The sequence below is a fragment of the Geotrypetes seraphini genome, chromosome 9 (genome assembly GCF_902459505.1).
Source record: "Geotrypetes seraphini chromosome 9, aGeoSer1.1, whole genome shotgun sequence".
Taxonomy (NCBI): Eukaryota; Metazoa; Chordata; class Amphibia; order Gymnophiona; family Dermophiidae; genus Geotrypetes; species Geotrypetes seraphini.
Window position 1 is genome coordinate 169,964,646 of NC_047092.1, and position 27,862 is coordinate 169,992,507.

Sequence of the window (27,862 nt, forward strand, 5' to 3'; positions counted from 1 at the left end):
AACGCCACGGACACAGACCTCAGATTTTTAAGGCGGTACGGGTTTAGAACTGCGAGGTCCGTCAGGTCCGTGAGGTCCGCGTTTTACCCCTTCCCGCGGGAAAAACCGTCCCTTCCTCCTCTGCTGCACCCTATGCTTGGAACAAACTGCCTGACTTGTAGGTCAAGCTCTGTCTCTGGCAGTCTTCAAATCCAGACTCAAAGCCCAGTTCTTGGAAGCTGCTTTCAGTTCCAAACTCCAACCCACCTGCTAAGCACCAATATCTGTCTTATCATTCCCCCCACCTGAGCACCGTGTATTGATGCACCGGTTCGTCTTTTGAGCAGGAACTGCCTCTGCTGTGGTTTGATGTGCTGTGCAGCGCTGCGTACGTCTAGTGGCGCAACAGGAATGCTTAGTAGGTAACTTACCTGAAAGGAGGACGTTGGGGGGGGGGGAGGGGAGCAACGTGGACGAGCGCGATCAGGCAGCTCCGCTCGGAAACGCGGGGCCCGGAGGGGGTGGGGGCGGTCAGGGTCAATCCTCGCGGGTGTTTTTTTTTCGGCGCGCGGCTGCCAACGTCCGTCCCAGCGCGGGTGTGCGTCGCGGCGTCGCTGTGTGGTTGCCGAGGCGACGCGGTGGTTATCCCGCGCGCTCCTGACCCAACTCCTAGGACTTGCCCGGGAGCGGGAAAAGGGAAGAAGCCGGAGCAGGCGCGCCCTTACGAATCTCTGGGTTTCGAGGGACATTTCTTCTGTACGGGACAAGGCGGGTTCGTTAGCCTAGAAATTCCTATACGAGTGATAATAACTAGAGCTGAAGTTAGTGTATTTTAGTGCGCGAAAGGGGTAGGACGATGTGTGTTTTGCTGGGCAATTTATGGCAATAGTAAAACCTCTTAACCGTAGAAATGCATTTGAAAGAGACAAAACTTGACAAGGAGCGGCTGTAGTGAACGTTATTTCTGGCCTTCTTCAATAAAGGCTCTCTCTATTGCCACCATATACAGAAAGAAAGAAAAAAAAAAAAAGAAAGAAAAAGTAAAGGGCTCCCCCTCCACAAGTTTTTAACAGTAAATAAATATTTTTTTTTTCAGACCACACATAATTAAGCTGTAAAATCTGTTGTCCGAGGATGAGGTCATGGCAACTAAAATAGTGGGATTTATTTGGAATTGTATTAAAGAAATGCAATACATATTTTGTCTTTGAGACAGTCTACTCACGAAGAGACTAAAGGCTCCTTTTACAAAGCCGCGCTAGCGGTTTAACGCGTGTAACAGCGCGCGCTAAACCGCCGGCCGCGCTAGCCCCTACCGCCTCCTCTTGAGCAGGCGGTAGTTTTTCGGCCGGCGCGGGGGGTTAGCGCGTGATGAAAAGTCGCGGGCGTTAAACCCGCTAGCGCAACTTTGTAAAAGGAGCCCTAAACTGAGGGCTCCTTTTGCAAAGCCGCACTAAACCGCCGGCCGCACTAGCCGCTACTGCCTCCTCTTGAGCAGGCGGTAGGTTTTTTGCCCGGCGCAGGGGTTAGCGCATGATGAAAAGTTGCGCCCGTTAAATCCACTAGCGCGGCTTTGTAAAAGGAGCCCTGAATGTTGCAAAAGGAGTGGGAACAATGTGGAAAGTAGAATAAATGCTTTAACATAGTCAGTTACTCTCCCCCCCCCAAAAAAAAAAAAGCAAATGTGCCTAACAGTGGGGCCAAAATGAGTATATTCTGCTAACATAACACCTGCACACGAAAAATATCCAAACTCCTAAATAAGCATCTTCCTTAGGTATCCATTTAACCTTCTCCTAAATAAGCATCTCCCTTAGATATCCACTTAACTGATTCCTTCAAAGTTAGGTATCTTTCTTCAGTTGCCTATATTGTTTTCCCCACTGAACCTTGTAACTACTTGAACCCTGTCAAGTTATTCTATCGATAAATCCAGATATCTTATACTTGTATTTCTATACCACAACATGTAATTTACTTAAATCGTTGTAATGTAATTCGGTAATGTCCTGATCTCTTTTAACTGTAATCCGCTTAGAACCGCAAGGCACAGGCGGAATAGAAATCACAAATGTAATGTAATGTATTTGTTGGGTGCATGATACAGATAATGGTTGCACCAACTCTTATCCTACACAAAATTAAACATTAGACACCATTGTACCGCAGGTTAAAATTAGGGCTGCCTTTCTATTAAAATTTTAAATTACAGTTAATCATATGATTAAAGTTATTTACTCCCCCTTTTACTAAGCTGTGATAAAGGTTTCTACCATGGTTCCAATGGTGCTCGGATGCTCATAGAATTCCTATGAGCGTTGGCACAGCGTTGGAGCATTCAGCACCCCAGGCCACAGTAAAAAAAAAACCTCTCTCATGACTTAGTAAAAGAGGGGGTTATTTATTTTCCCCCCACTATACTCCTTGTGCAAGCCACTTAACCCTCTATTGCCCAGCGTCACAAGGATCTAGAGTGGAGATAAAATAAATAAATAGCATACTGTTAATCATGTGATTAATTGCCGTTATCAATTTTAATCGCAATGCAGCCCTACAAAAAAAAAAGAATTAAAAGTAATGAAAAGATAAGAAATACAAAATACAAATTTAGAAATTAAAGAATCTAAACAGCCTTACAGTTTTTATTGATTTTCAACTTTTACAGTGCAATACAATTAATTGAACATAAAATACTGCATAAAACACACTATTAATTACACAATAATACATAAAGCAATCATTTTCTCCCACCCTCCTCCCAATTATTAATACAATAAAACATTATGTGACTGCAATATTATAATTAAGTAATTTTAATCCTCAAAATACATTTCCCTCCCCCCACCCACCCACCCTGGATGTGTAAGGAAATCTAAGAAAAGGAGAAATACATGACCATTACAGTGAGGTAACAAATGCAGTCAATGGGCTCCACACTTTATTAAATGAATTACTAAAACCCAAATATTCCGCATTCATTCTCTCATATTTATATGTGGTACGCACATTTGCCCACCAAAATGTGTAATTAAGTCTGTCATGGCTCTTCCAGTTATGTGTGACCATTTGGACAGCTATTCCTGTCATGATCAAGAGAAAGCAAAAACAAGAAAAGCAAAGTCTAATTAAAATTGATAGTAATGAAATAACGTGTAAGCTATTCGGCTCCAATGCAGAGAAGTATGCAGAAGACTATTTAATATACAATGATAATGGTAGTAGTAGTATAAGGTGTGCACAACACAGAACTTGTTCTAGCATTTGTGACTATTTGATGCCTATTTCTATTCCAGCTGATGTGTGCTCTTGCATCTAGTGTGCTCTCCCTAATTAGTGCTCAAGTTCTGCATGCATCAAATTTGCATATGATTTGTTTACTGCATCAGTGAGCAAAACGTTGTCATTATGTTTGTATTAGATAGAAGCTGCGCGCTCAGCCATCAGCTCTCATGGTTCTAATGCAGGGGTTCTCAATCCAGTCCTCTGGACACACCTAGCCAGACAGATTTTCCTCAACTGAGAGCAAATTGATCTCATGCATATTCACTGTGGGGATCTTGACAACTTGACTGCCTAGATGTGACTCAAGGACTGGGCTGAGAACCCCTGCTCTAATTCAAACTTTTTTGCATTAGCTTCAAGAAACAGGAACTGACTAGTAGCATAATTAAAAAAAAAAAAAAAAAGGGGGGTAAACAAAACTGAGCTCTTTTTTTGTTTGTTTTTCAGTTTCTGATGACCTATAGACCCAGCATCATAAATGATTCATCAGGACGGAAACACTGCTGACAAAGTGTTGAGTCTTACAAAACCTGTCACATCTATGTTATTAAAGAACAGTGACAAATTACTGGAGTCAGCTTCTCTGAAAAAGTTTTTAAAGTCCATAAATGGTCTTCCTAAACAATTGCAAGGCCGAACACTGTTTTTAGATTTAGCTGAAAAAGGGCTTAAAATGATTTCCTATTATATTTATGAGCTGGAAGATCTTGAGGAGCTGCATTTGGAAAAAAACTTGATAGAAAGCATCCCTGAAAACATCCGTCACCTTCAGAATTTGAAAGTTCTTTATCTAAACAATAATAAGCTGAAATACATTAGTGAAGAGTTTGGGGAACTAAAGAAGCTTGAAAACTTAGATCTCAGCAGCAATCCACTCCCTCCGATTGCACTAAATATAGTAAGCAGAATTTATACTCTCCGTGAGTTGAGGCTTTACAAAATAAATTTGGAAGAATTTCCAGTTCAGATTTGTAGGTACCTTCATCATCTGGAACTGCTTGGACTCTCTGGGAATAATCTAAATTTTCTACCCAAAGAAATAACCAACCTCAGTCAACTTAAAGAACTTTATCTGCAGCAGAATAAATTTGAAATATTTCCACTGGAGCTGTGTAAGCTCCAAAATTTGGAAGTGTTAGACATAGAGAAAAATGCTCTGAGCGTCATCCCTGTAGAGATTGCCTCTTTATCAAAGCTGATGAAACTCTTTATTGGATTCAATGATGTACAATTCATTCCCAAGTCATTGTGTCATTGCAGAGAATTGTCTGTGTTTACTGCTGCTGGTAACAACTTGCGCACTGTTCCTACAAGCTTTCGCGAACTCACAGAGCTAAGTGAACTTGATCTATCTGACAACATTCTGAAAGTGCTTCCACTTCATCTATGCTTTCTGACCTCATTGTGTGTGCTTTATTTGAAAAATACACGTCTGAAAATGTTGCCATCCGCCTTTGTTGAATTAACAGCAATCAGAATATTAAACTTAAGTCAAAATTTATTCCTTGATTTTCCCATTGAAATCTGTGCTTTGATAAATTTGGAAATGCTGTCATTGGATGACAATAGACTACGCAAGGTACTATGTCCTATATGTACTTTTATCATTATTTTAATTTGTAGATTTGCTAATGCTTATTATAATTTGGAGTAATAACTATTCATCTTGAAAGGTGAAGTTATCACAGTACAAACCATGTAGTTCTACAGTATTTTATCGGTGATATTAGGTAGTGTACAGATGGGAAGTAGGGGTTTTGAGAAGGCCATGGCTCTGTGGCCCCTGGGTGCCAGCCTGAGGGGAACTGTAGATGAGGAGCACGAAGTCAAAAAACAAAAGCATGGGGCCTTTGTGATGGGGTGTATGTGGGAAGTACCATGAGTTGCAATGAGAAGTTGCGGTGGCCATTTTGAAAGGCTGCCACGAGGGGGCAGGAACACTTCTGCCCCTGAAAACCCCTGCTGGACCACCAGATATGTAGATAGGCCCGGGTGGGCCTACCTACATATTAAAAGGGGGCAGGCAGGCAGGGGAGATGGGGAGAAAGGAGTCATTGTTGGGGGATGGGCAGGAGGGGGGCACAGGGGTTTTATTTAGTTAAAGAAAAAAATACTTCTGCGGGCCCAGGTCCAATAATCAGCTGGGACCCCCATAACTCTTATGCGGGCCCACCTGAATATCGTCTAGGCCCCTAAACCAAGAATTAAGCCCCAGTATTCAATGTTGGTATCTGGACATGACCCAGCACTCAGGGCATAATTTAGCCAGTGATGATCAGCACTTATAAAAACACTGACTGTCGCCGGCTGAATATTGGGGGGGATAATATCCAAGTACGTAGTGTAGTTTTTTTAAAGTGAAAGTCTACCACTGTCTAGAAATGTGACAACAGCTATTTAACAAGATTATGATTGTGGTTAAGAAAGAATTTCATAAATGAGTATTCATAGAGTAAGTGAAGAAAATCACACATACACAAAAATTTTCTTCAGATATCTTTAGAAAATAGTGCAGTCCTCCTATTTCAATCACTGTTCAGAATACATTTGCTCCCTAATTTTCTACAAAATTGGGCATTCAACTTTACACTTAGTTTGTTCTCCGAGATATGGCACTACTCTGGTTCACATCCTTCCTAAGTAAAAGATCCCAATGCGTTCTGCTAGACTACCCTATCAAAACCAATCAAGTACAGCTTTCCACAAGAAGCAATACTATCCTGTCTTTTGTTTAATCTCTAATTACACCCGTTCTGGATATAGCCCATAAACACCAAATCCAGATCTACTCCTTCGCCGACAACATCCAACTACATCTTCCACTTGGAGAGAACCGCGACTCCCAGATTGCTAAACTTCAGAACTGTCTCTCAGAAATCAAAATCTGGATGTCTACAAACTACAACTATACACCTCAAAAACTGAACTCCTTTGACTCCACAAAGAGCACCTCACTTACAACCACCCTCCTCTTCTCTGGGAATCATGTACCATAACTGCCAAACACTAAGTACTTCTCGACTCTAACTTATCACTTACCAACCATATCTCTCAAACGGTCTTCTCTTCATTCTACTACCTCCGGCAACTCCGAAAAATAAGAAACTACTTCTCTGAACCCAACGTCTCTATGCCTTCGTCCTCTCCCTTCTATTCTGATATATATATATATAGGTGACACCTGCAGACATAAGGGGCTACTAGAGTGGTAGGCAGGTGGGTCCAGTAGGTTTTGGGTGGGGTTTGGAGGGCTCATACAATGTAAGGGCCTTATCTTGAGATTTGTGCCTGGGCCTTTTTATGTGATGTTCACTGCAGTGCCTCCTAGGTTGCCCCACTGCTCTGCTGACATATCTGGTCCCTTCTACATCCCAATAACTTGTTTTGTGCACTTTGCATTTGGACATTTTGTTTTTGTTTTTTATATTCTTTATTCATTTTAAATTTTACATCAAGTGCACAGAAAATAACAACAATTAAATTAATACATCACTTGAAATTCCACAAAAATTTTCCATAAATAAGATTTATCCTCATCCCACCCACCATATCAATATCAAATAAACTATATAATATAATACAATAAATTCTATCCTTCCCTTCATATCTAATAATAAAAATCAAAACCCCACCCCATACAATCATTTATGTTACAGAGGGAAAAATGATAACTATTCATTACAATAATTTATTAATGGCCCACACACATCCTTAAATTTATTAAAATATCCTTTTTGAACTGCTAACGCTCTTTCCATTTTATACAAGTGACACACTGAATTCCACCAAAAACTATAATTCAATCTTTTCCAATCCTTCCAATTATACTTGATTTATTGGATGGCAATTCCTGTCAGAATCATTAAAAGTTTGTTATTATTGGAAGATATTTGGCTCTTAGCTCTCATAGACATGCCAAATAAAACTGTGTGATACGACAATGCCACATGATTTTCTAACAAACAATTTATTTGTTTTTTGAAAAAGGTCAAACAAGATAGATGCACTAAGGGCAAGCACGTCTACGAGGAGATGTGGTCATGTTTGAAAAAAACAAGATAGACGTGTGGTTTCAAAAATGGCCATTTTCTATGCAGGACTTTTAGATGCACTTTTCAAAACGTCCAAACTCAGACTTGGAGATCATATTGAAAACAGCCCTCTCTGCATCTCTCTTGTCTGTGACTAAAGCTAATGTATATTGTTCACACCATTCAGAATGTGATAGCCTTTTACTATGACGTGCTAAACGTTAATGCGTCCATTATAGTCTATGGACGCGTTAGCATTTAGCATGCGCTAAAACAGCTAGCGCGCCTTAGTAAAAGAGGAGGTATATTTACTAAACCATGTTCACAAAATGGAAAAACAAGATCTGGATGTTGATTGGACTGTTTCTATTTCCGGTTTTCTTTTCTTTATAGCCTTCTTTCTATTATGTGCTAGCTGATGAGCCGGCGTTGCCCGGATATTTATTTATCCAAATCTTCCGGTCTCGATAGGCTTGTATTCAGTGATTACGCCTGGTAAAACGGGAAGCATTTGATTGTTTATTTTGTGGACATCTTCATTTTTAGCAGCAAGAATGACCCTCTGTATGGGGCTGAACGTGAAAACACCTGAAAACTTGGCTCTTTTCAAAAATCTAACACCTCCCGCTCTTTGGTTCTTTATCTTCCTAGCTCCTTTCCTATAACCCTTCATTGTAGCTCCTTTTCAACCTAACCCTGTAAACTGTGCCGAGCTCTACGCTTGTGGAGATGGCGCGGTATACAAACCTAAGGTTTAGTTCAGTTTAGACTTGGCATTGGGAGTGTCATTATTAATCTCAGGGAGCCCGAAAACTACGGATTATGCAATAATATCTGTCGTTTGCGATTATTTTTTACATGTCACCCCATTCCCACAAAAATGTCCCTCTCTATAGGGCTAAACTTGGACTTAAACGGCATTGGGAGTGTTATTATTAATCTCAGGGAGCCCGAAAACTATGGATTATGCACTAATATCTGTCGTTTGCGATTATTTTTATGTCACCCCTTTCCCACAAGAATGTCCCTCTCTATAGGGCTAAACTTGAACTTAAACGGCATTGGGAGTGTCATTATTAATCTCAGGGAGCCCGAAAACTATGGATTCTGCACTAATATCTGGCATTTGCGATTATTTTAACATGTCACCCCCTTCCCACAAGAATGTCCTCCTCTATGGGCCTGAAGTTGGACTTAAACGTCATTGGGAGTGTCAATATTCATCTCAGTGAGCCCGAAAACTATGGGTTAGACACTAATATCTGTTGTTTTAGATAATTTTTACATGTCATCCCCTTCCCACCCCCACAGTATTTTTTCCCAGATAGTAAGTCATATGTATACTAAGTTTGGTTGAAATCTGTCCATGAGTTTCAGAGTTATACTGGAACATACTTAAATCTGTTTTACTAAGATGCACTAAACACTAATGCATCCATAGACTAACATGCACGCATTAGCATTTAGTGCATGCTAAATCGATTAGCATGCGCTAATCGGTTAGCTCACCTTAGTAAAAGAGGGCCTAAGTGGTGTATCAGTATAGGGATTAAAGCCTTGAAAAAACATGATGTGAAACATGTCAGCGATATATCAATCCCTTAAATGACCACAAAGCCAAGTACTTAAGTTAAAGGCCTCTTCTATTAAACTCGCTAGCAGTTTTCTAGCGCGGGGAGCCGCGCTGAATGGCCCGCGCTGCTCCCGACGCTCGTAGAGTTCGTATGAGCGTTGGGAGCAGCGCGGGCCATTCAGCTCGGCTCTCTGCGCTAAAAACTGCTAGCGCAGTTTAATAGAAGAGGGGTGTAAGTATTTTGATAAAATAATATTTATAAATAAGTTAAAACTGAAACTTAAAAGAAATAGCAGTAAATTAAAGTGATCCAGTGATGATTTGACATGTCATTCACAAGGCTATGAAAGTTTTGAGCCTGGTATGTTGTATGAGGATCTGGGTGACAGTGCTTTAGAAATGGTTGTTAGGATTGGAGTATACAGCTCTCACCTGATTAAGTTGGAGCATACATACATACACACACAGATACATCCGATTTTACATATATATATAGATATAGATATAGATTGTTATGTATTGTTCACAAATTTACAGTACCCTTAGAAACAAATGCAGCTTAAACTGACATTTTCAGTTTTGTTATGCTAGATCTAGATAGGAAAACCATATGTAACTATTTTAAATTAAGAAATGTACTTTTTTCTTACATTTGTTCAACTTAGAAACAAATAAGTGATTTGCTCTTATGGATCTTGTTAACAATGTTTATTTATTTAGATACCTTCAGAAATTAAGGAACTCTCCAAATTAATACACCTGGGGTTAACTGGAAACAAATTCAATCGTTTTCCAAAGGAAATCTTTTCTCTTTCATTGCTAAAGAAGCTTTACATTGGGCAAGATCAGGGAACCAAGTTAAAAGTATTACCGGATAATATCTACAAACTTGAGGTAGGAAACTGTTACTACTCTGTCCCTAATTAGAGACCTAATTAAAACAAGCATTATTGATATTGCATTTCAGCAACAATAGCTTTAGCAGTCAAAGTACTGTACTTAATTCAAATAACCAATTCTAGTAGCATTTTATCACTGTTAATGGTTTTGGTTATTTTTACCACCACAATCATTTTTACAGAAGATCAGCCAGTAGCCTAAAGTTCTGTGTTATCATGTGGTCTCTGTGCATTTACCACATTCTTTGTCTGGGAATCAGTGAAGGGTCGATGCAGAAAGCTACCACTGGCAAAAGCATGCAGTTAAGCAAGAGGTTTATGATCAAGTAAACCACCGCCTGATGCAAAAAAAAAAAAAAAAAAAAAGGGTTTGCTCTAAAGTGAAATTTCACATTAGGCACAGTGCACATACTAGGGTGGTCCCAAAAAATTAATTAACACATTTTGTTTGTCCACAAGGCTAATTTTATTCCTTTATATAAAAATGAAAAACACACAAAATTTTACTTAAACAAAGTTTAGGGGTCATCCCACCATGCTGGGTTTTTTTTAACTACTGCTAAGCTTAACAATATATTGTAATTCTTGTGCATTTGACAAATAATCAACAGTCTATGACAGTGTTTCTCAACCTTTTCAAGCCAAGTACCCCCTAAGCCTAACAAATACCAACTGAGTACCCCCGCCCAAGCTCCACCCCTGACTCCATCCCCATAACAATAGTACTAATTGTAATGCAATTTCTTCCATTTTTCATATACACACAATATAATCTTATTAATACATAATGGTAAGCACAAAATTATAAAAATACAAAGCACACTGTACGCAGAGAAAATGTTAATTATCATTTATATTTGGGTTTTTTTGAAAGAGGTCAAGGCAGATGACTTTAAAATATGGAATGTCACCCCAGTAACAACTATAGAAAAATAGACAAATATAGTGCAAAATATACACAGCGGATATAAATTCTCAAAACTGACACATTTTGATCAATACATTGAAAATAAAATCATTTTTCCTACCTTTGTTGTATGGAGCTCAGTGTGGCTCATCCTGGCCCCAGCTTCTGCACCGGCACTCATCGGCCTACAGCCAAGGCTAAGGGGAGTCCACCCCAGAGACTGCCTCATGCTTCTAAGCCCTGTCCACAAACACTGACGAGCACCGTTTCTGTTCCGAGAGCTCTCCTAGCCTGCCCATAGTCTCCGCCCTGCATTTCCAGTCCCACCCACAGGCACAGCCCTGCGCCGCCAGGCCATTTCCCCAAGACCCATGAGTTACAAATCCTGCCCTGCACGTCAATCTTATGCCGCTGCTAGAGCTGCGGAGCAGGCAAAACCAGAAGAGTGGCTTCGGCGTGCTTCTTTTGTAATTTCCAGTTTTGTTTATTTTCTTGCGCTAATCTGCCTTGTCAAACAAAAGGGGAGGAAAATTAAATGTGCACGTACAAGATAAAAAATCGTGAATAAGTGAAACCGCGAGTGCTGAAACCACGAATACGGAGGGAGAAGTGTACCACAAACAGTTCAGAGCGGTTTACAGAGGAAGAGACTGTATATAGGCAGCAATATTACAAAAAACTTTTTTTTTTTCAAATTCTTTATTCATTTTTCCATCTTACATCAAGAACACAAAATTACATCATTTAAACCTTGTAAACATTATTTGTATTTCTTCTAACATCATCTTAAAAACATAAATTTATACCCTCCCCACCCACCCTTCCCACAAATATTTTAATCAAAATAATCATATAAATATTATATTCTTATCTATTGATCAAACCTTTAATATAACTTTATACCCTCCCCCCTCCCCCCTATGTACTTTCAGTGGATAATGGTGTCTAATCATTGCAATAATTTGTCAATGGCCCCCAAATCTTTTAAAAATTGTATGGCAATTGTTCTTTCCATTTTATAAATATGACAGAGCGAATTCCACCAAACTTTCAAAATTACATTAGCATGGTAAGATTAATCAAATTTTTCCTGGAAGTGTTTTAGAAGTAAAATGAGCCTCTCAATCCACCAACCTTCAGTCATTGATTCCCTGATCTGCTGAACCCCTATTTGCCAACACCCCCAAAATAGGAATAATAGTACCAGTGTATAGTAGACCTCTGACCTCTTCCTGAAAGCAACCCTAGTGTCTAGTGGTACCTGTGATCCTCCCATCTCCTACAAGACCTCAACTCTCCCCTGAGATGTACCCCTGATCCTTCAAACCCCCCCCCCCCCCACCAACAAAATAGCCCTGGTGTGTAGTTCCCCCTCCTCAGAGCAACCAGTTCTCTCTCCCAACAGCGTACCTGGTAAAAGAGGCAGGAGTGATTGATCAGGATAATTGCACACATGCGTACTTATAGCTATTCTAGGGTTGTAAAATGAAAATGATTAAAAAATAATGATGCAAAATATTTTAATAAAATCCAAAATCTTATTTTTTATTAGATATTGATATTAGATCATAAGATTACTCGAATAATTGATTAGCAAATCAATTGAGTATCATTTGCATCAGAGAATTATTACAGAAGCCAAAAGCTGGCCTTGCTCATAAAAAATTCCAACGTTTTACCAGTTACACGTCCATATATATCCTAAATGACGACATTCCTTCGTTACAATCCATCTGCAGTCTAATTGGTTCACATTATTTATTCCCATATAAGGCTAGCTTCATATAGGCGTGTCACAAATTACATTCTTATATCTAAAAAAGTTACATTCTCACATTAAGCTTACATATTTTATAAAAAGAAGAAATACATAGACCAATATTATAATATACTTACAAAACTCCTCAGATTCTACATCCCTTCCTGTAAATATCAGTGTGTCTTTTCTATTCTGAGATCTTTGTCTCATTAAGACTGCACAAAGAAAAGATGGAAAAGAGCAGGTACCCCTCCCATCAAAATTCTACATAGAAAAAAGTTGCTCAAGGTCAGAGGTCAAACACCATCTGTTGCCTTATCAGGATCTCTTCAGGATTTCAGATATAAAATTATCCTACTCACTTTCAAAATCAAACTCTTACATCAACCTACATTTCTTGACAAACTCCTTATTCCTCAAAATTCCACTCGTACATTAAGATCATCAGACCACAAACTTCTCTATATTCCATCCCTAAAAGACTTCTATTATTACATTACATTACATTACATTCGGGATTTCTATTCCGCCATTACCTTGCGGTTCAAGGCGGATTACAAAAGGTTAGTTTAAGGACAGGATTACAATGAATTACAGAATTACAGAATTACAGAGTTAGAGAATTACAGAATTACAGAATTACAGAATTACATGAATTATAATGAATAGCTAGATAGGTAAGATGTAGGTCTTAAGGGCTTTTAGAGGTCGTGTTGTTATTGCTGTTTTAGGAATTTCTTGAAAAGTGTGGTTTTTATTTCTTTTCTGAACGTCTTATAGTCTGGGGTTGTCATCAGAAGGTTGGATATCTGGTATTATACTCGCAAAACAAATTTCGCTATAACCGCCCCTACATTATGGAACTCACTTCCACAATACCTCCACGACGAACAACAATTAGCCAAATTCAAGATAAATTTAAAGACTTTCTTATTTCGAGACGCTTTTAATCAAACCTAAATTCTTTTTTTTTTTTTCTCTCTCTCTCTTTTTTCTTTCTATCACCAGGCTAGCATTCATCATCTACACGCCTCCCCTTCCCTTCGTTCAATCCCCCCCCCACTTTTCCCATTTCTTCTATACAATGTAACTTTTTCCCTTTCCTCCCCTATTGCCCTCACACTCCAGTATGTCAAGTCTTTGTCATTTACGTTTACTTTTAGACTTCTTCATGCACATTCTACTACATTTAAACTCTTTATTAATTTTATTGTTAACCGGCCAGACAATTGTTTGATGGTCGGGATATTAAAAACTAATAAACTTGGAAACTTGGAAAATCAAAATAACATATATTCCTAATCTAATCTATATTGGTTGTTAACATATTACCTATAGCTACCTAAGAAAATTTGTATTATGTAATTTTTCCTAACTTTCTGACACTTAATTTTGGATCAATTCATACCATGATACACATGTGGTTTAGATTTGTCCTTAGCAAACTCAAGTCATGGCAAACCTAGGGCCCCCTGGTATGTGGATACCAGGTCAAAAGCCAACTCCTGTCTGCCTACATTTCCCTGAGGATTGGCCTAGTTCAGGCTGGTCATTCTAATACAAAGAAGCTCTATAAGAAACTTAAGCTTTCCATCTGGGGTACATTTGATATGGTAGTCATCAATCACCAAATGTCCTAGCCTGCCTCCCTATATCCGTCAAGCACATGACATATATCAAATCCATATGGTAACTTAAAATCCCTGTTTTTAAACTTTTTTTATTTCTGATCATTTTATTCCAGCTTATCCAATTTTAATTTATTCATTTATAGCTACTAATCCACATTCTCACTTGCTCTTGGATTAGGCCTTATCTATCAACAGTTTTTCTAACTAGTACATCCTGATGCAATGTGAGAAAGTGTAATAGCTGAATTTTTTTATTTCATGTTTGCTCACTTGTACCTGTCCAGGTAAACTAAGCTGGCCCTACTCAGAACTACTTAAGGCAGTGGCGTACCTAGGGTAAGTGGCACCCGGGGCCCATCATTTTTTGACAACCCCCCCCCCCCCCCCCATGTAAAAAAAATTTTTTTTTTTTTTTTTGCAATAACCATGAAATGGAATAAATGGTCAGAATAGAAACAGGCAGTGAAAATTTTCTTTTATTGAACCTCATATATGTAACCATTATTCCAAACATAACATAACATAAATTATGTCTAAATTGTCATGACATTAGAAGTACATATGGAGTAGTTGCAGGTGATGCTTGGGACAGTTCTGATTGTGTTAGTTCGGTTTTATGTGTTTTTTGAATAGAAGGGTTTTTATTTCTTTTTGAAGGTTTTGCAGTCTATGGTTGATATCAATTGGTTGTAGAGTTGGGGGTCGAGTGTTGCAGCTCGAATGGCTAGGAGGTTGTCGAACAGTTTTTTTCTTTTGACGTTTTTGGTTGGAGGGTGTGTGAATGGTGCACAAGTTCTCCTATGTCTGTTTGAAGTGGATTGAATTATTTAGCTGAAGAAATTAGTTACCCCCCATTCCACACACATTAATTCTCTTCCATTTTTGTTCCCATTATAAAAAACACTGATAAGTTCCCAGAAAAAAAAATACATTAAAATAAGAAGTGAAAACAAAGGCCCCTACAGATGAGAACATAACATAAGAATAGCCTAACTGGGTCAGACCAATGGTCCATCATGCCCAGTAGCCCATTCTCATGGTAGCCAATCCAGGACACTAATACCTGGTCAAAACCCAAAGAGTAGCAACATTCCATGCTACCGATCCAGGGCAAGCAGACACTTCCCCCATGTCTTAATAACAGATTATGGACTTTTCCTCCAGGAATTTGTCCAAATCTTTCTTAAAACCAGCTACACTATCTGCTTTTACCATAACTTCTGGCCACTTCATTTTTAAGTTTAGATCTTTCCTTTCAAACAGAGACCTTGCTAGATGTCAAATACAGCACAAGGTAACTTCACATGGACTTAGCTGTGCAGGAAATGTGAATCTCCTCATACACCCACCATATAGTGCAAAAATGTGCAAAGGTCTGTTTTTTTCTTTCAATCACTACATAGCCTAATGCCACACAAGCAGCGCTGTTACAAACATATTCTGTAGGTCAATGCTAAGGATAACAAAGTTTCCTTCCTTGGACCAGAAGGAGATAAACCACTGGAAGAGATCCCAAAACAACACCCAAAGACCCACTCAGTGTGTGAATCATTTGAGTGGAGTGGACTAACTGGGGGGTGGAAATGGGCCCGGAGTTTGCTCAGCAGAATTTCCCAGACCACCTCTTCCTCTCAACACATTGACACGCTGCCACCATCACCACTAGGAACACCTCACTGGGTAGGCCAGCTATGCTATAAACTTTATAAAACACATTATTATATTTTCTTATAAAGCACATATTTTAACTGACCTCTCTGACATCCTCAGCCTTTCCATTCACAAAAATAGAAGGAAGAAAAGTTCCCATTTCCTGCTGTCTCATGTCCCCGGCCTATACAATATTTTTTTTCTGCAGACCCTTCAAAAGACTGACCAAATCCTCGTTTCACTTGCATTATAAAGTACTGAGGATGCCATCTCTCCCCAATCCCAGGTCCTAAAGTCTAAGACAGTAGCGCAAACTAATGCTGCCAGATACAGGAAAAAAAAATTTTGATTCGATTCAGCCCTATTGAATTGGTTTTTCAATTCGATTTTCCTGCCCAGTTGGGTGATTTTTTTCAAAACTCCTGGTGGGTTTTATAGCTTTTTCACCCCCTTTGGCTTCTCCTAACCACACTGGCGCTGTGGTGTAAATAAAATAAAGAAACAAAAAGGAATTTTCCTCTTTCTGTTAAATCCTAGCTCACGTTTGCAGTCCAACACCAGCTCTGGCAGGATACACATTTCAAATCTGACATGTTATAATCACAAAACAGAAAATAAAATTAATTTTTCTACCTTTTGTTGTCTGGTTATATTTCAAATCTTGTTGGTCCAAGGCTCTGGTTTTCTTCTGATAACTTGCTTGCCAGGGTCTCCTTCTTTCTGCATGCTAACCATCCATTTGCCAACTCTGTCCTCCCTTTCCATTTCCCTTCCCTTCCCAGGAAGTCTGGTATCTTTCCTTTTTTTCATCTCCCTCCAGATCCACCTTTTCTTAAATACCCTTTCATCCGGCATCTCTCCCTCCTTCCCCACCATCCCAGAGTCCACCATCTCTCCCTTTCTTTTCCTAATTACCCTCCTATCCAGTATCTCTATCCCTCCTCCACACCATCCCTTGTGTCCAATTTCTCTCCCTTTCTGTTCCTTCCCTCCCTAAATCCCATGGTCCATCATCTCTCTCCCTCTCCTCTATTTTCAGACCCATTATTTCTTCCCCCCCCCCAAAGTTTGGCATATGCATGTCTCTTTGAACACCCCCTTCCCTCCGTGTACTTCTAAATCATGGTCCCCCCCCAAAGGCCTGTCCCCCCCTTAAAGGTCTGCCTGTCCCACCTTGAAGGCCTGCACCCCCCTTGAAGGCCTGTCCCTTCCCCTTGTAGGCCTGTCCCCCCCTTGAAGGCCTGCCTGCCTGTCCCCCCCTTGAAGGTCTGCACCCCCCGAAGGCCTGCACCCCCCCGAAGGCCTGTCCCCCACTTGAAGGCCTGTCCCACCCCCTTGTAGCTTCTCCCCCCCCCCTTGTAGGCCTGTCCCCCCTTGAAGGCCTGCCTGCCTGCCTTTCCCCCCTTGAAGGCCTGTCCCCCCTTGAAGGCCTGCACCCCCTTGAAGGCCTGCACCACCCCCCTCGAAGGCCTGCACTCCCTTGAAGGTCTGCACCCCCCCCGAAGGCCTGTCCCCCACTTGAAGGCTTGTACCACCCCCTTGTAGCTTCTCCCCCCCTTGTAGGCCTGTCCCCCCCTTGAAGGCCTGCCTGCCTGCCTTTCCCCCCCTTGAAGGCCTGCACCCCCTTGAAGGACTGCACCCCCCCGAAGGCCTGCACTCCCTTGAAGGTCTGCACCCCCCCCGAAGGCCTGTTCCCCCCCTTGAAGGCCTGTCCCCCCCTTGAAGGCCTGTCCCACCCCCTTGTAGGCCTGTCCCCCCCCCTTGTAGGCCTGTCCCCCCTTTAAGGCCTGCCTGCCTGCCTTTCCCCCCCTTGAAGGCCTGTCTCCCCCTTGAAGGCCTGCACCCCCCTTGAAGGCCTGCACCCCCCCTGAAGGCCTGTCCCCCCCCCCTTGTAGGCCTGTCCCCCCCCCTTGTAGGCCTGTCCCCCCCTTGAAGGCCTGCCTGCCTTTCCCCCCTTGAAGGCCTGCACCCCCTTGAAGGTCTGCACCCCCCCAAAGGCCTACACCCCCCCCGAAGGCCTGCACCCCCCTGAAGGCCTGCCTGCCCCCCTTGAAGGCCTGCACCCCTTGAAGGTCTGCACCCCCCCCCCCCGAAGGCCTGTCCCCCCTTGAAGGCCTGCCTGCCTGCCTGTCACCCCCTCCTCCTTGAAAGCCTGCTTGCCTGCCCGCCCGCCCCACCCTGAAGGCCTGATGCCCCGACCCACCCCGAAGGACCGCTCGCCCCCCTGGCCTCCCCGCACCACCTATGAAGCAGCCGCAGCAGGATCGCGAAGTCAGCGTCAGCGATCCCTGCGCTGCTTCCTGCGCCACGGTCCCGCCCCTCCTCTGACGTCAGAGGAGGGGCGGGATCGCGGCGCAGGAAGCAGCGCAGGGATGCTGACGCTGACTTCGCGATCCTGCTGCGGGCTGCTTCACAGGTGGTGCAGGAAGGTCAGTGGGGCGAGCGGTCCTTCGGGGGTGGCGGGGGACTGAACGGCAAGGCCGGGAACACCCCCTTAGGGCTGGTACCCGGGGCGGCCCGCCCCCCCCCCCCCCCCCCCTAGGTACGCCACTGACTTAAGGCATAGGACAAGGTCCTTAGTGATGTTATCTGAAAACTGTCACTGTTCAACCCCATGTGCTGCATCCTGGGATACACAGCATAGAGTCAATCTGGAGAAAATTAACAAAAAGGGGGGAAAATCCCTTGTTTGGCATACTAGGTCAGGCAGTGCCCAGGTCGAGCAGTGCCATTTTTCAAGATGGGATCATCCTTCCTGTTCTACATATGCTTTGGGGAGGAGAAAGAGCAGGCGCACTCAAGATCAGGGATTTTAATTTTGAGTTGAGTTGGGAGAAGAGGGTGCCACTAGATGCCAGGGAATTTATGTCAGGGAAGAGGAGATCATGTTGGAGGGGAAGGGGGAGTTGCTGCCAATTGCTAGACACCAGGGAATTTATTATTGAGTCAGAAGTGGGGGTGTTCAGTTGGTCAGGTAGGGGAGAGGTGGGGGGGCATCAGACCACCAGGGATTTATGGTGTTGGGGAAAGGGGAATGTAGCAACTTTTTCTTTAATGTTCCCTTACCTATCAGTGCCTGAATCAACCATTGCTGACACACTGATAGAAGGGGGGGGGGCATTTTGCTGTGAGCTGCAGATTACTGACGTGATTTTGACTGTAGCATATGTGTAATTTTTTGTGGAAAGCTCACGTTAGAAGCCATGCAGTGAGTAGCTCTAAAGTGTGGCTTTCTGCATCGACTCCTGAATTAGGTAATCCACTGAGCTTTCTTTTGATTAAAAATATCTTGAAAATTTTGTTTACAGAATTTAAAAGAGTTATACATAGAAAACAATAGGCTTGAGTCCCTGCCATCAACCATTGGTCTTCTGAAAAATCTAGAAATACTGGACTGCACCAATAACTGGCTGACAGCACTTCCTGATTCCATATGTGAAATAAAAGGTGAACTGCACTGCATCATATTTTCAAAAGCTTCAGGCTGTTTTAGACCCCCCCCCCCCAAAAAAAAAAAAAAAAAAAAAAGGTCAAAACAAAATCGCCAAGCCTGGTGACTTAGTGGTACTGTTGTACATTGCTATCTGAAGAGGTATAGGTTTGATTTCTGGTGTGGATCTTTCACTCCCTGGACTGGCTGGGAGACTTCAGAGCAGCTTTCAGGGCCCTTGGGAGGGAGCGAGTCATGGTAATCACACGGTCGTATCACCTTTTGACTGATTATAGGTCTGTGATTGCTGGTTATGGAAGAAGCCCTGATGCATGAACTATAGCTGAGGACTGTTGCTACAATGACCTCGCTATAGTAGGGTGGGAGGGGATATAAAATAGGATGAAGGCTCGTGGTATAAGTTTCCAGCCCTGGGTCTGGCTGGGCTCAAAGTTTAAAGAATCAGGATGAAACTGCAGGGTCAGCCATAGGTGCCAGCTCTGTGGACATTGAGGGTACTTCAGCACTCGCAATATTGAGCAAATATCTAACCATGAACAACAAAAACAATCAGAATGACCTTGTTATAATAGTTGAAAGGGGCTATTACTGTACTTATGATGTGTAAGAGATTTTTATTTATTTTTAAAATTTATACACCGTCTATAACTAGACAGTTTACATACTGTAGAACTAATTTTCAAAGAAATTTCTCAGGTTGTTTCTCCTTGAATATTAGCTGTGATACACTTTGCACCTTCTAGATGTAAGGGTAGCTGATCAGGAGTAAAAAAGCATTTTCCTCTGTCAACCTAAACACAACAGTTCTCCACTTCATAAAGTTTTGTAACTTGTCTAAAAAGACACGTACTATGGAAGTTTGCATATACTTTAAGCTGTGGTCTGCATCATTGCAGACCACAGTTTATCATCCCCAAGCTACTTAGCCTCTGTCCCACCCATCCCAGTACATTACTGCCCACAACACAGCAACAGCCAACATGAGTGGAAGGGAGGAATAATTGGAAGATAGCCTAATGATTTCAATGCTATGTTTTCCATCTACATTTTTAAAAAATCAGTCTATTGGTTTCAAGTTGTAATGGCAAAGACAAAAATTAAGTAAATACAGTGGTGCCTCACACAACGAACTTAATTGGTTCCAGGAGCAAGTTTGTTATGCGAAAAGTTCGTTATGTGAAACGCGTTTTCCCATAACAATACATGTAAAAAAAAATAATTCGTTCTCCCTCCCTCCCACTGTCTGTCTGTCATTTTTCCCCATTTCCCTGTGCAGCAGCATAAGGGGTTAGGGAGTTTCTCAGGCTGGCAAACTGTCTTCTCCTCTCCCTCTCTAATGCTCCTCCTATGCTTTCCTTTTCTGTTCTCTTCCTCCTTCACCATCCCCTCCTCTTTGTCCAATCTCTCTCTCTCTGCTTCTCTCCTCCTCTCTGATTTTCTTCTTCTACCTTGCCTCTCCTCCACCCTCTGATGCTCGTCTCTCCTGATTCCCCCCTCTGGTGCTGGCCGACTCGTGGCTGGCACCCATTGGCTGCTGCGCGCGAGACCTGCCAGCGGCCGGATGCAATGGGAAGCAGTCATCTGTTGGAGGCTGTAGTCGGGAGTCAGCGCCGTTAAAGCTGGTGGTCGCCTGTTTGAAAACTGTCACGCCGCTGGACCCGGGAGGCGACAGAGAGCAACCGTTGCCAATCCAGCGTGTCTCTCCCGTCTCCTCCCTGTGCGCGCATGCTCGCTCTCAGGCCTCCCCTCCCCACCCCACCCCACCATACTAACTCATACCTGAGGCCGTCCACCACCAACACCACTTCCGCAGCTCGCTCACGCTTCGATACCCCGTCCCCTCTGACGCTGGAAACAGGAAGTGTTTGGGGGGAGGGCTAGATGCTGGATAATCGGGGGAAACAAGTGAGAGAGGTCAGTTAAGTGCAGTGCCTGCGCGGAAGGATGCAGCTCGGGCGACTTCGTTGTGTGAAACGAAGTCCGTTGTACGAATCAAGACAAGAAGTTCGTTGTGCGCAGCGTTCGCTGTGCGAGGCGTTCGTTAGGCGAGGCACCACTGTATAAGAATAGGCAGTAAATGGTCAGGAAGGTTAGTGTACTGTGATAAAAATTTAGGTACCGGAAGGGGGTGGATCTCCCTTCACAAATCATCAAAGGATTAGAACCTGGATCTCCCCAGACTGTTTAAGTCTTCCGTGTTTTACTTCCTGTCTCATGTCCCCCATTTTATGTTATTTAGAGCCATCAGTAGCAGTATCTTGGAACATACTGGTTTACAGGTCCTGCATCAACCCCGCCACTGGCAGGGATCCCTGTTACCATGGAAACCCATGCAAGGAGGGCTACTACAGGAATGGGCTCCCCCCACCTGACTTTTGTTCAAGGTATTGCTGCTGCAGGAACCATTCTAGACAACAGCATAAAACAGACCTGCATCATAATGCCTAACATAATCTGGTACCAGAGGCAGTTGCAAAATCCAAGCCTAACTTCTAAGGTCGAATGTTTAGAAGCAAATAGTGAAAGAATTCTAGAAAGTCTGGGACAAGTACAGAGGATTCTTGTTTTGAAAAAGCGAGGTCTTCAAAAGTAATTACAATTTTTTTTAAGAAAAATATAAATAATTATTTATTAATTCACTAGTATCTCTATCTCAAATGTTTTTTTTATTAAACAATTAAAAGTTTCTCCAATAAGGAAAGAACGAGAATTAGAAGGCCTTGAGCATGTGCAGATGCTCAAGGCCCAGTACAAGGAAGAGAGCAGATCTTCGGGCACCGGCACTGGCATGTCCTGTGCGTTGGTGCCGGTGCCAGATGGGGGTAAGACAATGTGTTTGGGTGGATGCATGGGGGATGCCAGATCACGGCGGGGGGGGAGGGGGTGGGGTGGAGCAGCACCTGTGGCCTCGGGGGAGGGGGGAAGCAAGCTACAGCAGCGCCACTGGCCTTGGGGGGTGGGGGTGGGTAGGAACGTATCAAGCGAGTTTCCCTTAGTTCCTGTGGGGAAACTCGCTTTGATATACAAGTACTTTGGTTTACGAGCATGCTTCTGGAACGAATTATGCTCGTAAACCAAGGTTCCTCTGTATTAAGATTTTCATAGTATATTTTAAGGGTATTTGAATGCAAAGTAAAATCAATCCGTGACAGCAATAATCACTATAACATTTTGAATTATTGCATTTTTAGGTTTGAAAAAATTACTGCTTAAGAATAATAAGCTGAAGAAACTTCCAGAAAATCTGGACATGCTGCAGAATCTGAAGTATTTGCTCCTGGATAAAAACCCTATTATAGACCCACCAGAAACAGTGTGGTCTCAAGGGAAAAAAGCCATATGGCAGTATCTACAGCAAAAGAGACATGAGAAATATTTGGCAACAAAGGTAAGGTCCAAGAGGCTTTTATGTATAAATTGCTGTTATCTGAGTTTGTTTACGTCATTATTTTAACCATAATACTGCACTGAAAGACATTTTATAGTAACTTAATTAAGAAAGTATGGCAAACAAACAATTAGATTTCCAGTGCAATAGGGATGGTATGCTGAACCATAGGGGTATCCATCATGCTCATGAGCATACTGTAGAACAGTGTTTTTCAACCGAGATGTTGCCTGGTGTGCCGCAGGGCCGCCATCAGGGCAGTACTACCAGTCCTGCATTCAGGGGCCCGGAGCTGACAGGGGGCCCGAGGCAGGGGCGCCAGTAGCTCGCCAAGGCAAAGTGAGTCGATCACCCAGGACTCACTTTGTCTTGGCGATCTAATCTATCGAGCCGATAAGTCTTCTTCTCCCCGACGTCAATTCTGCAGTCGGAGAGGAAGTTCGGGCCAGCCAATCGCTGCCTGGCTGGGCGGAACTTCCTCTCCGATTGCAGAATTGACGTCAGGGAGAGCATGCGTCGGCGTTGGCTTTGGGGCCTGTTATCCATTGGTGGGTCCTGTTCCCCGATGGCAGCGGCAGTGGCAGTGGCTTGGGGAATGGCAGGGAGAAAGAAAGAAAGGGGGCAGGCAGGGAGACAGAAGGAAAGAAGAGAAACAGAAAAAAAGAAAGGGGGCATGAAGAGAGGAAGAAAAAGTTGGGGGAGGGAATGAGGTGTGGAGGAGAGAAAGCATACAGGCTGATAGAAGGGAAGAAAGATTGGATGCACAGTCAGAAGAAGAAAGTGCAACCAGAAATCACCAGACAAGGTAGGAAAAATGATTTTATTTTAAATTTAGCAAAGTGGAGGCAGTATTACCACAGTTTTCAAAGGAATTTGCCCAAATAACTTAATAGTTAACTGGGTAAATTCCCAGAGATGAAAACTTCCCTTCACTTACTATGCACAGTTCTGAATTTATATCTGCTGTCTATATTTTACAATATGGTCCTCTTTTACTAAACCGCAATAGTGGTTTTTAGCGCAGGGAGCCTATGAGCGTCAAGAGCAGCGCTGGGCATTCAGCGCAGCTCCCTGCGCTAAAAACTGCTATTGTGGTTTAATAAAAAGGATGGAGGGTATATTTGTCTATTTTTGTATGCTATAAAAACCAAATACAGAGAGAGACTGAGAGCTGTTGACGAAGAGCTGCGTGTGTGTCTTTCTTCGATTCCAGCCAGAATATCAGCTTTGTGTTCAGCCAAACAGGCCCAGGTTTCGCACTGAATAAAGTATTTTATAATTTTTCACTATTCTGTTTACTTAATATTTCATAATAAAGTAATTATAAAATACTTTCTTTGTGTTTATTTGATTCCTATTCAAGAAAATTACTTTATATATAGTCAATATAGGCACAGAGTTAAATTTTTTAACATTTTCTAATGGTGGTGTGCCTCATGATTTTTTTCATGAAACAAATGTGCCTTTGCCCAAAAAAGGTTGAAAAACACTGCTGTAGAAGATGTCAAAACACAGCTTTTCAACTCCTCCTCCTTCTCCACAGTCTCTGCTGCCCCCTTCAGTCCTTCCTTTTGCAGGCGAACATGAACTGCTCCGTTTATTTTTTTTATTGTTTTGCAGTGTTTTTCTGCTTTTTTTGGCCTGTTTGGGGAGTTTTTTTTGCACAGTTTAAAGGGACTGCTTTGTCTGCTTGGAGAGGAGTAGATGTTTAAGGCTGCAGCTGGCAGGTGCATCCTTCGGGGACATCTACAGCCAGCCTGCTGAAGATTTCTGGAGCTCAGGGTTCTGGGCTTTCAGCACCTGCTTGCTTCCCTGATTTGGTCAGGAGCTTGAGCGCAAGATGATAGGCATCAATAGTGTTCCTTTCAGGCGCTCACAGTGCCAGCTGCAGATTCACCTCCCTCTCCCTTTGTTGATCGCAGCCCAGGGGGGGATGGAGGATCAGTCTGACTAAGGTGCAACTGGCAGCCCAAAGATCTTGGCATGGCAGCTGACTGGCAGCTTGAGTCAGAGAACCCCTCCAGATCGAGCTACACTGTAAAGGAGCTGAAGCAGGCTGCAGCACCATTTCCCCACAGAAACATGATAGCAGACAAAGGCCAAATAGTCCATCCAGTCTGCCCTTCCACACCATCCACTATCTCTTCCTCCCTAAGAGATCCCACATGCCTGTCCCATGCTATCTTAAGTTCAGAAACAGTCTTCATCTCCACCGGCAGACTATTCCACGCATCTACTACCCTTTCTGTAAAGAAGTATTTTCTTATATTATTCCTGAGCCTATCACCTCTTAACTTCATCCTATGCCCTCTCCTTCTGGAGTTTTCCTTCATTTGAAAAAGACACTCCTTCTCCACATTAACCCCGTGAAGATATTTAAACATCTCTATCATATCGCCTCCCATCTGTCTTCCAGAATATACATATTAAGTTCTCCAAGTCTGTCCCCATATGATTTATGACAAAGACCACTAACCAATTTTGTAGCAGCCCTCTGGACCAACTCCATCCTGTTTATATTTATATAGTTTTCAAGACCATGGGTGTGTTTTGAGTGTTTCTGCAGTTAGGTCTTTGGTCACTCTCCTCTAAAATCCTATTTTTTAATCAGCCCTGAAGTATTTTGAAGCTGGTTTTTTATGCCAAAATGCTTCCACATTGGTTATCTTGGATTTCCCAATTTTTTTCTAAGTTCTCCAACTTCTTCAAAATACTTGATTTGTCTCAGAACTGATGGGGATGGAGTCCTGCCTCAGACCCTAATACCCTAGTTCTAGTGCAATAGGGATAGTATGCTGTTTGCTCACTCCTTGACTTGATCAGGAGTGCAGTGCAGGATGTACAGGCACCAATTGTGTTTCTTCAGAGTGCACATGGTATCGGCTTCATTTCCTCCTCCCTCTTTGCGGCATTTGGATCTTTGTGACCCAAATGGCAGCTGAAGAGGTAGGTTTCCTGGTGGCAGAGGTCCTTGCCTTGTTTCAGTTACCCTAAGAGGAGCTATGGCAGGCTGCAGCACTTTTTCCAATGTCTGCTCTGTGAGTAGGGCTGTTACAGCCCACAGGTCAGATCGGTGGGGGTCTGAAGTAGTGGTTTTTGAGCTTATATTTTGTTGTAGCCTTGTTCCCGCACCCCAAAAATCCTAAAATCACTGGTTTTGGAGGTCAGCTATTTCATCTTGCTACATTGTCGGTAGGCAGCCTCCCTTCACACTTCACATAATTTCAATGAGAGGGATTGCCTCTTCCTGGGCTGAAACCAGGACATTTCCTCTGAATGAGATTTGCCAGGTGGCGACTTGGTTGCCCCTTAACACTTTCCCCAAGTTTTATAGGGTGAATGTAGCAGACTCCTACTTCGAAGCCTCAGTTTTGAAAACAGGCTTATTTCTCCCACCCAGGGTTTGTGGGACTGCTTATCAGGCCTTAGACTTAGTGGGGATGGGTGGACCCGCTATGCCTAAGGCCTGATTGGTCCAGGCTTCTAGAGCCTGGGCCAATCAGGCCTTAGGCTTCGGCGGGACGAGGCGGGCCTGCCGGCTGGACGGGCAAGACCCGTCTGGCCAAAAGAAAAGGTTAGTTTGGTGGGGTGGAGGTTTGGGGGCTGTTAGCGCAGGGGGGGGGAAGGGTGCATCTTCGGGCAGGAGGGATTGGGCACCCTCCTGCCAGTGATCGATATTGTCGGGGGGGTGGGGCATCTTCTGGCAGGAGGGTTTGGGCACCCTCCTGCCAGTGATCGGACAGGCGGCCGCGGCCCGCTATACTTATAGTGGCAGAGAGATCCCTTGCCGCAATAAGTATAGCGGCCGCGTCTACTTACAATGTAGACCAGCATTTTGTTGGCCTACATTGTAAGCATCTCTTCCTCCGCTAGGGAGACGTGTAGTGCCGCCTAGGTTCGCCTAAGGCCCTTAGGCGAGCTTAGGCGTCTTGCGGGCCTCCCTAGGCTCCCGGAGGCGCCTTCAATATAGGCATCCCAATTGGCTGATTAGACAGCTGTAGGACGCCTACAGCTGCCTAAAATCGGGACGCACTTTGTAGAATCAGGGCCCAACTGTACAGAATACTTAAGTGGTGATATCACAAGTCATTAGTTCTCAGTCTCTACCTTCTGGCAAGAGAGCATAAACCCAAGCATCTAGACTGGTCTGGAGGAACTTGAGGAAAGAAAATTAGCAGGTAAGATCCAATTTCTCCTTTTGTCTTAATCTGAATTTCCTGATCAACAAACATAAATAAAGAAGTCAAAATACCAAGTTGGATTGCTGCTATTTGAAAAGGCAGGTATCAAAGGATGCTGCAGTGTTTCTCTTCTGGTATACTCAAATGAGTCTCTATATTACAGATTCAGGCTTGGTGGCGAGGGATCATGGTGCGGAAAGGCTTTGGACCCTTTGAATATCTTAAAAAACTTAAAGGAGCTAAAGAAAAGAAAGGCAAGAAGGGCAAAAAAGGCAAGAAGGGCAAGAAAGCTGAAAAAGGAAAAGGAAAAGGCAAAGGCAAAAAGAAATAAGCGCATGGGCAGTGGTGGGATAAATTGTACTGAAAAATAAATGCTATCAAATATTAACAAGCCCAGCTAAAAGAATGTGTCTTGCGCTCAACTGAACAAGATTAATTTGCAGAAGAACTGTGCATTTTATAGAAAACATGCTTGATGCAAACAATCACACATTTGCTTTTATTATTAAAAGGTAACATATCTCCTGCAAGCTGACTCTTAGGGCTCCTTTTACAAAGGTGTGTTAGGGCCTTAACACTCAGAATAGCGCACGCTAAAATGCCACACGTGCTAGCCGCTACTGCCTCCTCTTGAGCAGGCGGTAGTTTTTCGGCTAGCGCACACTAATCCGGTACGTGCACTAAAAACGCTAGCGCACCTTTGTAAAAGGAGCCCCTAGTACTGAACTTGCTGAGAGCACCTTTCTGACTGGATGCTGTTGAAAATTAAGACAAAAAAAAAGTTTCTAGTAGATTAGTTTAAAACTCGGAACATTCCCTGCTGAGAATATGTAATTTCCCTTAGCAGCAGAAAGGGTGACGTCTGTTTGATTGTATCCCATCAGTCAACAGTGCATGAAGCATCATCACTGGAAAGATAAAACGAGTAAGAAAGTTGTTTGACTGTACTTTTAAATGTTTTAATAAACTCAAACTCTTGTGCGGTATCTTTATGGCAACTGTGTCTTGTTCCAGTGAAAATCTGCCTACTGTTGCAGCATTTCAACTACTGACTATGGTCATATAAGCACATAAGCATTGCCGCTGCTGAGTCAGACCATAGGTCCATCACGCCCAGCAGTCCGCTCCCGC

The 27,862-nt window shown here is 42.9% G+C and overlaps 2 protein-coding genes across 8 annotated transcripts in view; one reads left to right on the forward strand and one right to left on the reverse strand.

Moving 5' to 3' along the window:
• Positions 1 to 694, reverse strand: part of LRRC34 (leucine rich repeat containing 34) — a 39,980-nt gene extending 39,286 nt beyond the window's left edge. The window contains exon 1 of one of the 4 annotated variants that reach the window (XM_033959689.1): positions 411 to 694. The gene's annotated coding sequence lies outside the window, so the exon portion shown is untranslated. Of the gene's footprint in view, positions 1 to 246; positions 263 to 284; positions 363 to 410 lie in introns of those variants that run through there. The other 3 variants (XM_033959686.1, XM_033959687.1, XM_033959688.1) reach the window with 3 other exon arrangements.
• On the forward strand, positions 562 to 27,832 carry LRRIQ4 (leucine rich repeats and IQ motif containing 4). Of its 4 annotated transcripts, none has more exons than XM_033959681.1 (6): positions 563 to 751; positions 3,709 to 4,840; positions 9,586 to 9,759; positions 19,020 to 19,158; positions 21,402 to 21,546; positions 22,354 to 22,476. In XM_033959681.1, exons 2-6 carry the CDS (start codon positions 3,740 to 3,742, stop codon positions 22,373 to 22,375), a joined length of 1,581 nt encoding a protein of 526 aa, XP_033815572.1. In that variant the 5' UTR covers positions 563 to 751; positions 3,709 to 3,739; the 3' UTR covers positions 22,376 to 22,476. The 4 variants fall into 4 exon arrangements, with proteins under 4 accessions (XP_033815570.1, XP_033815572.1, XP_033815568.1 ...); XM_033959677.1 differs by lacking the exon at positions 21,402 to 21,546 and adding an exon at positions 26,895 to 27,832 and having other exon boundaries at positions 566 to 751; positions 22,354 to 22,550; XM_033959678.1 differs by lacking the exon at positions 21,402 to 21,546 and adding an exon at positions 26,895 to 27,832 and having other exon boundaries at positions 566 to 735; positions 22,354 to 22,550.
• The last annotated feature ends 30 nt before the right edge of the window (positions 27,833 to 27,862 follow it).

Coding starts and splice junctions, on each gene's coding strand:
- LRRIQ4 (XM_033959677.1), top strand. CDS start 3,740: ATGATTCATCAGGACGGAAACACTGCTGACAAAGTGTTGAGTCTTACA. Junction 19,159..22,353: donor TTCCATATGTGAAATAAAAG/GTGAACTGCACT, acceptor TTGCATTTTTAG/GTTTGAAAAAATTACTGCTT. Junction 22,551..26,894: donor AGAAATATTTGGCAACAAAG/GTAAGGTCCAAG, acceptor TCTATATTACAG/ATTCAGGCTTGGTGGCGAGG.